At 40.7% G+C, this 11,779-nt stretch overlaps 1 protein-coding gene across 2 annotated transcripts; it reads left to right on the top strand.

The window, feature by feature from the left end:
* The first annotated feature begins 5,550 nt into the window (after window positions 1-5,550).
* Window positions 5,551-10,673, top strand: LOC119285087 (peptidyl-prolyl cis-trans isomerase G-like). Of its 2 annotated transcripts, none has more exons than XM_037564303.1 (6): window positions 5,551-5,697; window positions 8,512-9,222; window positions 9,354-9,422; window positions 9,742-9,842; window positions 10,113-10,181; window positions 10,288-10,673. In XM_037564303.1, exons 2-6 carry the CDS (start codon window positions 8,529-8,531, stop codon window positions 10,558-10,560), a joined length of 1,206 nt encoding a protein of 401 aa, XP_037420200.1. In that variant the 5' UTR covers window positions 5,551-5,697; window positions 8,512-8,528; the 3' UTR covers window positions 10,561-10,673. The 2 variants fall into 2 exon arrangements, with proteins under 2 accessions (XP_037420200.1, XP_037420201.1); XM_037564304.1 differs by having other exon boundaries at window positions 10,316-10,672.
* The last annotated feature ends 1,106 nt before the right edge of the window (window positions 10,674-11,779 follow it).

The following is an 11,779-nucleotide window of genomic DNA, read 5'->3' on the forward strand; positions in this document are numbered from 1 at the left end:
GTTGGTCTTTTTTCATCCTCCCTCCCACCATCTCTCCTATACATAGGTTTTTTCACCCTGCCACTAAAACCAAAGTAATTGCCTTTAATACCCTGCCTGGTTTATATCAGGTAATAATTCTCGCGCTTCTTTCTTTGGTAGGTGCTAATTTTCTTACCTTCTTACGTGAGATCACCTTCCCATCAAAAACCGAATTGGTTTCTTATTTGGCTTTTATATTCATAATATTTTAATACCAAATTACGGATTAAACAATTGCATTAAAAAATTTCGATCACCTTCCTAAAATCGTCCACGACTCGCTCGAAAGAGGGAGGGAGGCCCCTCGATCGTCTCGCTACGAGTAAACCGTCGTTTCGTTTCTTAACCTATCGATCGAACGAAATCCCCAGGCCCACCCCACGTCTTTGATTTCGTTCCATACCCCCACCACCGAAGATCCTCCCCATCCCCGTCCTAATCTTTCCTTCCAAAAATCTTAACTTTCCTTGCCTAGCTAGGGACCTAGGCCCACAAATTCTCAGTCACAAAACACTCTACAATCTTTCCTTTGGTCTCATCTAGATTGTGATCCTCTCTACCAACGATCTCATCCTCGTCCTCACGGCGGCCAGGACTAGCACGTGGATGTAGCTGCGTATCGGAAATCCTAGGGATGACAGAGGATCCGGTCGCTATAGTGAGGCTGGTCGCTGGTGGCGGTCGGATTTTCACCATGGACAAAGCGGTAAGCGAAGTGGTGGCATGGGTGAGCGGCAGCAAGGACAACTTCTTCAACATGATGTGATGTCTCGACTACATTCAAAAGGCAACACAATCCATCCATCCTGCCGCACCTTATTACGTCTGTTTGGTTTAATCTTGATTTCATATCTGCATGTGTTTTTTGCTTTTGTACTGCATGTAGTTCATCAGGTGTGTCATGGGTAGGAGTCTTGGAGCAGCAAGTGTGCAAGGTGAGATGCCAGATCGTATGAAGCGATGTAGATGGTGAGATGTGGTGTCGTGTGAATCGGCACGCCGTCGTGTGAAACGGTAAGCTGAAGCCAAGGCCCTGAGGAGTAGACGGGTGAGTTTGTTAGTATTGCATGCCAGGTCTAGGAAGAAGATTAGCCGCATGGGATAGTTGGTTAGTGGTGCGTTGGTGCATGGGTTAGTGCCACAAAAATCAGGGCGGCTTTGCCTCGGTTGTGTGCGTGCGTGTGTGTTTTATTTAAGAGTTGTACGTATGTTTGCTTTGAGAAAGAGAAATACAGAGAGAAAAGGTCGTGGCTGTGTGAAGCAGCACGACGCCAAAAAACTTCTGTGTTCCATTGTTCCTGTGCGAACTTGTGAGAAACTGAGAGGAAGAAGGAGTTGGGGATCAGCTCCAACAATGTCCACCCTGTTTCTCAACTATGAAAACCGTAGTTTTAGTTCTATAATTATGTGTGCTTGGCTGCTTGCTTGATGATGATGATTGTGTGTGTGTGTGTCGCTGCATTCCTCACCTGCTCCCGCCAGTCAGCAGCGGCCGGCCGGTGCGGTCTCTCGCACGCTGCCAGTCGAAGGGGTGAGCTTGAGCTATGGATGCTAGCAACTAACAAGGTTTTGCAGAAACGCAGTTGAGGGGTCGCATCGCCATACCCGTCCCAATTGTTGGTGTTTTTTTTCTTTCAAATGGAAATAGCAAGGCGACTATCCTAACTATAAAAGTTGTACTAGCAGGATCATCAAAAACACCAATGCTTGAATTTTTAGACTATCTTCAGTTTCCGTGCCAAGCTCGAAATTTGAATATATAACATGCTCTCTTTATTTGAGCGTGTATGAATGTTCAATTGTTCATGCATGAAACTACATAACCAAGTATTGCTAGATTTAGTGATGCTTTCATCAGAGTTCTTGTACATCAGACTCCATTGTTATCACATGCTTGATATTTATCATGTCATCATTGGAAGTTCTGAGCGTTTTAGCCTATGATTGATGCGCCATGGGATGTAGGCGCCATCGATGGAAAACATGGTGTATGCGACTTCAAGTATGTTCTAATTTTGTTCAGTGCTTTGTGGACCGGTTTATGTGGTTTCTGATTTTTTTTATGTGGTCTTGAGGTGCAGGAAGCCGGAGGGGAGAGGCAGTCGGTCAAGTCTTGCTCGAGAGGGAGGTGGACATGGAACTTGCGGCATTCTTGCACGGGTGTGGGGAAAGGAAAAGATGGAGCTTCTACTGTACACTTGAAGATTGTTGAATCATCCTCCGAGAAATAAATTAAGGAGTTGCAGGCATGTTAGAAGGTGACATGTTCATAGTATATCTTCAATGTTATGGACACAACACATTATTGTCAGCCTTGAAAAAAATTGTTTTACATACTCCCTCCGACATTTTTACTCCGCGTATTAGATTTGTGTCAAGTTAAATTTTGCAATGTTTGACCAAATTTATATTGAAAAATATGAACATCTACAATATCAAATATATGAATTATGAAGCTACATTTCATAACGAATCTAATAATATTGATTTGTCATCGTGCATGTTGATATTTTTTTCTATAAGTTTGGTCAAAATAGAGATACTTTGACTTCAGACAAAACTTATATGTAGACTAAAAAGGACCGGAGGGAGTATATTACTCGTAAGACAAGCTAGGACTGAACATACTTTCTCGTGGTACGCAAACTACGTCATTTATGGTTGTAGACGAGTATTTTAACTGCTTCATTTCTTGCATGCTATTGGTAAGGTGCTTCCAGAACTCGTTAGAAAATTGATTGGAATGGCCTTCCATGTTCCCACTGTCGATTTTTCTGTTGTTTATTTCACCCTTAGATTTAAGGGAGCAACATATGAGCAGATTATTACGGCTCCTATCAAGTGAGTAATGCTAATAACTAAGATCAGTACACTTTATTGGGCTGAATTTTGGTTTCTGGTGTTTATGCAACATAAATATCTTTCTTTAGATGGGTAATAACACTTTTAAAAATGTCGTTGTGACTCCTGAAGTACTCCCTCCGTCCCAAAATAAGTGTCTCAAGAAATGAAGCAGTTAAAATACCCGTCTACAACTATAAAGTTGAGGTACTTATTTTGGGATGATGGAGGGAGTATCTATTTACTAACATCTATTGTAGGTCCACATGTGAGAATACAGTTGTGCCAAACATTTTCTCAAATTTTTATTTCTTTGTTGGTTCCTCCCATGTATAAAAAGTCGATATTCCTCTACAACATATGCCCTTATACATGTCTCCTTGCACCCATATTGTTTGTGAAAAAAATGTTTTCTATACATGTGATTTGATTTTCAAACTTGAATAAGCAGTTTGAGCTAGAAAAGTTTTCCAAATAAAATTTTGAAATCGCATTTTTGTGATGCCTCACATACCCATGTCTCATTCATTCGCTGTCGCCCCCAACAACAAGAATGACGACCAGCTCACAAGACGGCTACTAGACCGCTAGAGCCCTCTTCAGAAGGCAACACATTCAAGATTAAGAGAGTGAGTGAGAGAGAGGGGAGAGAGGGGCGATAGATCGAGGGAGGGAGGGAGGAAGGGGAAGAAAGATCTTGTAGGCACACAATTGTAGGACAACCATGTTCTGAAATATAAATGAGATTTGTTGGTAAGTCACCATTTTTTTTGTTCTCAATCTACCGGACATCAGAACCTTAATGTTGAATCTGATGTACATATGCTCTTCGATAAATATGTTTTTACCTCTTGATATGTTGGTTTGGTTGTAAATTTATGAGTTCACATATCACTGTGAGAAACATTTTAGTTAAGGGAAGACAAAGGGAACAAATGAAGAGCACTTTAAAAGCCCGTTGCAACGCACGGGCATTCTACTAGTGTATTATAGTGGCGCGCCTATGTCTAGCTTGACATGAGATAGTAGGACGTCTTGCTTCAGCCAGACGCCCGATTGGAACGGCCCAACACGGACATGCCTTCAGCGATTTTTTTAATTCTTTTTTTTTTGCGTTTCGTTTTCTTACATTTGCTTGTATTTCAAAATAGTCTGAATATATCTATATAAGTTTATATACAAAATTAGAAAAATGATTATCGCACATTAGAAAAAAATATTAAACTTGTATAAAAAATGTTCTAATGTATAACAAATTGTAGAATGTGTATGAAAAAATAGAAATCAAAATGTATATATGCAATTTTTATTTCCCACAAAAAAGATGTTTATCATGTATTCGGAAAATGTTAAACCTGTCTGTAAAAAATGTTCCTGATATATACAAAAAATGTACAATGTTTATGGGAAAAGTAGACATAAAAAATATATGTTTCAAAAATCTTAATCATGTAGTCAAAAAATATTAAAGGTGTATATAAAATATGTTCCCGATTTATACAAAAATGCACAATATGTATGCAAAAAAGTAGACATAAATATATATTTGTTCAAAAAAATTAATCATGTATTTGGAAAATGGTACATGTGTATAAAAAAAGGTTCCTGATGTATATGAAAAAAAATATACATACAATATATATGTTTTAAAAAATGCTACAGGTGTATATGAAAAATGTACAATGCGTATGGAAAAGGTAGGTGTAAAAAACACTACTTCCGATCCAAATTAAGTGACGTGGTTTTAGTTTTCAAATTTGAACTAAAACCACAAATCCAAAAGAAGTTTCATGATTTTAGTTCAAAGTTGAACTAAGACCATGACACTTGTTTTGGATCAGAGGGAGTACATGTTTAAAAAAATATTGATCATGTATTTGGAAAATGATAAACTTGTATATAAAAAATGTTTGTGATGTATACAAAAAATGTTGGATGCATATGTAAAAGGTTGACGTCAAAGTATATATATTTTAAAAAATGTTAATCATCTACTTGGAAAATGTTAATGTGTACAGAAAAATGTTTTAAATGTATAAGAAAAATCTTTCTGTAATTGGAAAAAATGTGCAACATTTATAAAAATACATTCTTGTTATGTACGGAAAGAGAAAGAACAAACCAATAAAAATGGACCAAAGAAACAACAGATTAAAGAAACCAATGAAAAAGAATAAAAATAGTGAAAACCAAGAAAGAAACAATAAAAACAAAGAAAACCGATGAAAGCCAAGAAAGAAACAAAGAAAATGAAAGAAAAATACAAGAAACAGGAAACATATAAATCATTGAAAAGGATAAAAACAAAAAAATCAAAAAAGAGAAAAAAAGATAAAGAGAAAACCTGTAAAACAGAGAAAAGAATCGGAATAACCCGATTGAAAAACAATGAAAAAACAGCAAACCAAAAATCTGGTGATGAAACAAAAAACCAGAAGAAAAGAAACGAAAAAACCATAGGAAGCCGAAGCGAAAGCGAGCGAGGTATATACGAGTATGGGCTGGGCCAATACTGTGGCTCTAAGGAAAACTTCAGTCGAGACTTAAACGCCAGATACAGCTCTCGAGTACTCCCTCTGTTCGAAATTACTTGTCATAGAAATAAATGTATTTAGATGTATTTTAATTCTAGCTACATTCATATCCGAAGGAAATATTACAGAACGATTGGCCGTTCCTCAAAAAAGAAAAAAGGGAGAGGGATCGGCCGGGATTTGGGCCTGCGTCTTGAGGCGAAGGAACCCTACCGATCGAGGCGACGGGGTGACGGCGCACGAGCGGACGGACTCGGTGCCTCCGGCGACTAGTCCGACGACGACGAAGGACTTCCCCCAGGTAACTCACCTCCTCCTTCTCCTCCCTCTCTCCATCCAGCCCTGCCGCCCTAGCCCCGACGGCGGCGGCTCCCTCCGTCTCCCCCCTGCTCTTCTTCCGTCGCCTGCGGCGACCTGCAGCCTCCGCTCAGGCTGCTCCCTCTCTTCCCTTGCAGTCGCCCACTCAGAGCATACCTTAGACCACGGGAGCCACCCAATCCCCGTCTCTTCTAATCTCTTCCCCCCTCTTTCTTTGGATAACATGAGAATAACACAGAAATCTTACGAGCAGATTGCAGCTGAACCAAATACTGTTTTTGCATTAAACAGGATTTATTTACGCAGCTTTCAGCTATACAGAGCACCCTAGCAAACAATAGAAAAAATAGCGAACTTTATTGATTACAGTACTCAATAAGAACTAGAGTACCTATTTGCAACTTTATTTAGAGTAAAAGGTAGTGTTGGAACCTATCAACAACAATGATTCAATGAGTCCAGACTATATCAAACTAACTACGTGGATGCAAGAAAATGTTGTTTAGAATAGTCAATCTCTAGTGCAGACTAAATTCGACATCTACTCAGGCAGGCATACCAGCAAACGACCCATGCTTCACAATTGTAAACATATAATGTATTAGTAGCGTATGTGCCGCAAAAGGATTTCATGGCGAACACATTATTGCCAGTCATAAAAACATCATTTAAAGATAGAGACTCTACAGTCCTCAGCTATGAGGCCACATGACTACTGATCCAATCGACAATGTTTAATTGTCCTCCCTTATGAAAGAAAAGATGATGGTGTTAACAAGAATTATACCAAGCTGATTCCACACTGGACAAAACATGACCACCATGAGATCATCTAAGTTGCAATGGATATATTATCACACAATGAACCATTTGAGTGTACTGAACGACCACAAATGAACAAAATTGACAAACAACAATATCAAGTAAGTTGTGAGTACCAGAAGAAAAAAGAGAAAATAATTTTTGATTTCGTTCTCTGTGTGTGCGCTTCTGTCAACTGAGTTTCACACTGAATTTCACCTGCTTCAGCTGAAGAGTGTCTGTGAGCACGAGGTACAGTGGCTACTACTGCCCAGGCGTTTTGTACACAAACTACACATACTTAGGAGGTCCATGGTACATTTACATTACTAAAGGGTGGTCATTTTAGTACACTACTACCACACTATCTACCATGAACAGGAGGTCCCTGATCTGATTCATATGATCTGCAAGCACAAAAAACTTAGATTCAGAACTTTGTAAGCATGCTAGTTGATTTTTAGATTGTTGCACATCTAGAAATAATGTTAGAAAGTGAGCATTCTCACCCATATTCACACATGAGATCCAAAAGTAATTTTCTATTTACATATATCATACAGAACACATGAGTTTATACAGAGAACACATGAGCTTATACATGCACACAAACTCAGATATTCGTCATCACAGAATAAGCTAAGACCAAGTGCACCACACATTGCTATCTAGTTTCTAGCAAAGCCAGTACATGAAATATTAGCTATGTACTAGTTTTTTCTTTTACTAAACGACCCAACTTTATTTTGAATAACTAAAGAGAGTACATCAAATTGAAGACATTGAAACACACACGAACTGTCTTTCATGACAAATCTAATGGCATTACAATCTCTATCTATTCTGAAACACACACTAGGATAGGATTCCCATTTTTATTTATCCATATAACTATGTTGTTAGATTTGTGTGCTATGCGTAGTGTCCTTCCGTCGAATCATAAAGAGGAGTCTGGGTAAGTTTAAGATAGGGACAGTTTTCTTAAGCTAAGCGCATTATAAATGGCTGCTGCTCTGCTGCTAGTATCTTGTTTGGATCAACCAATGAGTAATCAAAGCTCCCAGTAAGCGTCATGGCCTCTTCCACCTTAGAATTAGCACATGCTGGTGGTTACACTAAGGGCGAGTTCCCTATCCTTGGTCCTTGGACTCTTACCACCCAAGCACAGAACTCTTGCTTCCTTTCTTATATGATTCTCCAACTTGGATTGGTCCACTTAGTTTGAGGAAGAAGATTTGAGGGAGTACAACACCCAATCACGTTATTTTCATTCTAAGTGTAAGAAGCAGCGCCTAGTTAGTCTTTTTCAAATCCACATGATATGCATATCACTTGTTTCGCAGGCATGTGAAACCCTAGCATATCAACTGAACTCAAGTGTGATGGCCAATGGATGTAATAATTTTTTAACTTTGAGTCTTTACTAGAAGGTATCCCAGGGGCTGTATTGTATAACCAAGGCTTTAGGATGCAGTTGCCATGGTGGAAAAAATCCTGGTTAAAATCTTGATGTACTTCTGAATTTACTCCACCTAATTATCATTTCGAATTCCAATTTATTATGTGTTCAGGGTAACAAAATGAGAAAATTCTACTCCCTCCGCCCCATAATATAATAACGTTTTTGACACTACACAAGTGTCAAAAACGCTCTTATAATGTGGGACAGAGGGAGTAGCATTTGTAAGAACTCAAATTGACAGATTTTTCACCTTTTTCACTCTAAAGACAGAATCATAGAATGGATTTGAGCTTGAAATTTTATACATATGTAATTGGACCATGAAGTACATTTTGCATAAACAAAATCCATATATTTTTGTGACTTGTGTTAGTTTCAGTGACCACAATTGCACCCAAGCCCTTGGTCCATACAGTATGAACCCAGTGTCCCCTAGTGTGTATAATGATCAATGCTAAGAAAGATTTGCCCCTTAGTGTGATCTAGTAAATCTGCCTGTTATTGAACTGTTGAATTGCTGTTTAATTGATATAGATACTGCTGAGTGCAAGATGAGCAGTAACCGTGGGAGGAGCCGTAGTCCAGTTGAAGTCAAGGATGACCACTCTAAGGGGAGTGAGGGTTATGGAAGGAAAGAGTACGTGAGAGATGTACAGAATGATAGTCAAACCAGACCAGGCAGAGGTCATGAATTTGTTAGGCATTCCTACGGAGCATCACGTGAATCCAGGAGGCATGATGATTATAGGAGGTATCATGATAAACGTGCTGATGATGAAAGGAGCCGTCCTAGAACTTCTCGGCCAGATCGGGAGTCAAGGGCTGACACTTACTATGATCATTCAAAGCGTGATGGCACATCTGATAGATCACATGGTGATTGGAGAAATGCCGACAGCAGGTATGGGGATAAATCTGTTAAGCGAGAGCAGAGGAGTAAGAATCAGGAAAAACATGAGTCCCCACGTGAATACCATAGACATGATGTCGCAGAGTACGAGAAAGATGCTAATTTAAGAAAGGAAACCCACTCTTCCAGAAGGTATCCAGAAGAAAGTGAAAGTAAAAACAAGGAAAAGTTCAAGCAGGACGAGGCTGTAAAGAAGAGAAGTGGCAAGGAAATTGAGAAAAGCAGCTGCGCAGCAGAACCTGAGTTAGAAACTAGGCACAAGAGAAGAAGCTTATTCAGTTCTGTTGGTCCAGATGTTGAAAATGAACAGCACAAGGAAATGGATACTTCAGGAGGTTGGTTGATATTTTGATTTTTTTTGTTAGTTCTGAAAATTTCTTGTACTGACACACTGATGCATTATTCTACTGAGATGTGATTATGGACTTCTTGACCTTAAACATAGTTTCTGCTAATTCTGCATCAGGAATTAAAGAGGAAACCATGAATGATCTGAATGCAGCAAAAGTTGCAGCAATGAAAGCTGCTGAATTAGGTGAGTTCCCTCAGTTTGTTATCAATATTTTTTCTTCCATTTTTGCACCATCTCAAGGATCCATGTCTTCATTAGTTTAGTTTCTTCTGTGCTATTTCTTGAATGTGATGCGTGGACCTATTAAAAATATGGTTTTGTGTGAAATAAAGTAGGTATAGTATATTTGTTGGGCTGAACATTTCTTGGTTAGCACAAGAATTTGGTTCCATGATGGTCCAGTGATATGACTATGATGTTAATCTCTTCCATGGTAGATCAGAGCTATGCAATCTTCCACTTGCATGCATGACTGACCACCTCCTTGCATGTTCTGTTGCAGTGAATAAGAACATTGTAGGATTTGGAGTCGGAACTGGGCGGCTATCCACTGACCAGAAGAAGAAGCTGCTCTGGGGTAACAAAAAGAGTAACCCTCCAGAGGTATATCTTGGATAGCATCTACTCTCTCCGTTCCTATATATTTGTCTTTCTAGAGATTTCAACAAGTGACTACACACGAAGCAAAATGAGTGAATCTACACTCTAAAGTATGTCTATATACATCCGTATGTGGTAACCATTTGATATCTCTAAAAAGACAAATATTTAGGAACGGAGGAAGTATTTATTTTCAACTTGCTTCTTTCCATTCCACTATTCCTGTATACCATACTTTTGCAACATATTTTTACCTTCGTCCTAATGCTTCAGACAAGTACTCACTGGGACTCAAATCTGTTTTCTGATCGGGAGCGCCAAGAGAAATTCAACAAACTCATGGTAATTCCTTCAAGATGTGTAATTTTGAAATATAATACTGATCTGAATTCTGCTGAGCAACAACATATATACCCCATTACTCTGCGATGCACTAACACTTTTTTAGAGTCTGAGGATGCCTTGGCCTAATGCAGGGTGTGAAGAGCAATGCCTCTGCCTCAGTTCAAGAGAGCAAGGCTGGCAACGAGGAGGGTCCGGCGGAAGTCAAGAAACAAGAGGAACTCGACACCGACCTGGAGAAACTCTATGTAGCAGGCCTGCGCCGGAGAGATGGCCGAACCGTTGGTCTCGGCCTGTAGGGAACTCTGCCTGCAAGTGTCAAGTGCCTCCGATGTACACGCTTCGTTGGCTTTGGCTGCCTGTTTTGCATCGACTGTAGAAACGTGTTATTATATTGTCATCGTGTGTCTCATAAACAGTTTATGTCTGCTTGACACTTGTATCTTCTCACCCGGGAGGACTTGTGCACTTAGATGTCTGCTTTGCTTGCCCTTTGATGTCAATATGAGTTTCCGGATTAAAAAAAATAAGCTATCGATAGAGGCTGTAATCAGAGTTACAAAGGAGCTAGGTGGATAAAAAAGCACAGAAAAAAGGGTAAAAGGCCGAGCCTTCGCTCATGCGGCCGATCCCAAGGGACCATGGTCACCCGTCGCAGCATCCGTGGTCGTCCCACCATCGGTTTGAAGTGTGGCTGATTGCCGTCGTCGGCTCTTCATCTGGGCTGTAGCAAGAAAAAATGCCACTCCCAGCAAAATCAATCACCGGTTCCAACAAAACATATCTCACCGCCGTTGGGGGTGCAACAAAGCCTCTTGCAAGTCCAGCAAGATTTAGTGTCGGTTCCATCAAAACAAAATGACGGTACCAGCAAAAACAAGTTGACGATAGTTGGTTCCAACAATTCACAGCGCGGTTGCAGCTTCTCCGACAACCGGTTCCAGCAAAAAAGAATGAAAGTGCCAGCAAAAAACAAGTCGACGGTTGTTTGCTTCCAACAATTGTCAGTGTTGTTGCAGCTTCCCGGCGACCCGTTCCAGCAAAGTGACATGCCGGTAATAGCATTAGTGCCCCATCAGCTCTTGGTCGTCGGTGGCGCATGCATCACGGGTGCGGCCGATCCCAAGGGACCATGGTCATCCGTCGCAGCATCCGTGGCCGCCCCACCATCGGTTTGAAGTGCGGCTAGTTGCCGTCGCCGGCTCTTGTAGCCTTTGTCGAGGCTGCTGAAGAAAAATGATGTCGGCCATGGATGAGAGGTCATACGGGCAGGGTGCATGCGCACCTGAAGCGCGGGTGCTGTGAATCGAGAATAGGGGGCCAAATTTCATGTTTTGACCCTTTTGGTCAAGTTTAGCACGATCTGATCCCGGTTCATTTTTTTTTACATTTGACCATTTTCCTACCGCCAGGGAACCCGGCGGTAGGATTACCTAGCCTACCGCCAACACCTTTGGTGGTAGGGTAATGGCAACCGCCATCCCGCCAACGATCAAATGCTGATCTGGCAGACGGCCTACCGCCAGAGGCCTCGGCGGTAGGATGTGCAACCCTACCGCCACGAGCCCCGGTGGTAGGGTGTGCAACCCTGCCGTAGA

This window comes from Triticum dicoccoides, chromosome 4A (assembly GCF_002162155.2).
Source record: "Triticum dicoccoides isolate Atlit2015 ecotype Zavitan chromosome 4A, WEW_v2.0, whole genome shotgun sequence".
NCBI classification, from domain to species: domain Eukaryota; kingdom Viridiplantae; phylum Streptophyta; class Magnoliopsida; order Poales; family Poaceae; genus Triticum; species Triticum dicoccoides.

Excerpts from the sequence above, each read along its gene's own strand:
- LOC119285087 (XM_037564303.1), top strand. The coding sequence starts at position 8,529 with ATGAGCAGTAACCGTGGGAGGAGCCGTAGTCCAGTTGAAGTCAAGGAT. Across the intron at positions 9,223-9,353 it reads GGAAATGGATACTTCAGGAG|GAATTAAAGAGGAAACCATG; the intron begins GTTGGTTGATAT and ends ATTCTGCATCAG. Across the intron at positions 10,182-10,287 it reads AGAAATTCAACAAACTCATG|AGTCTGAGGATGCCTTGGCC; the intron begins GTAATTCCTTCA and ends ACACTTTTTTAG.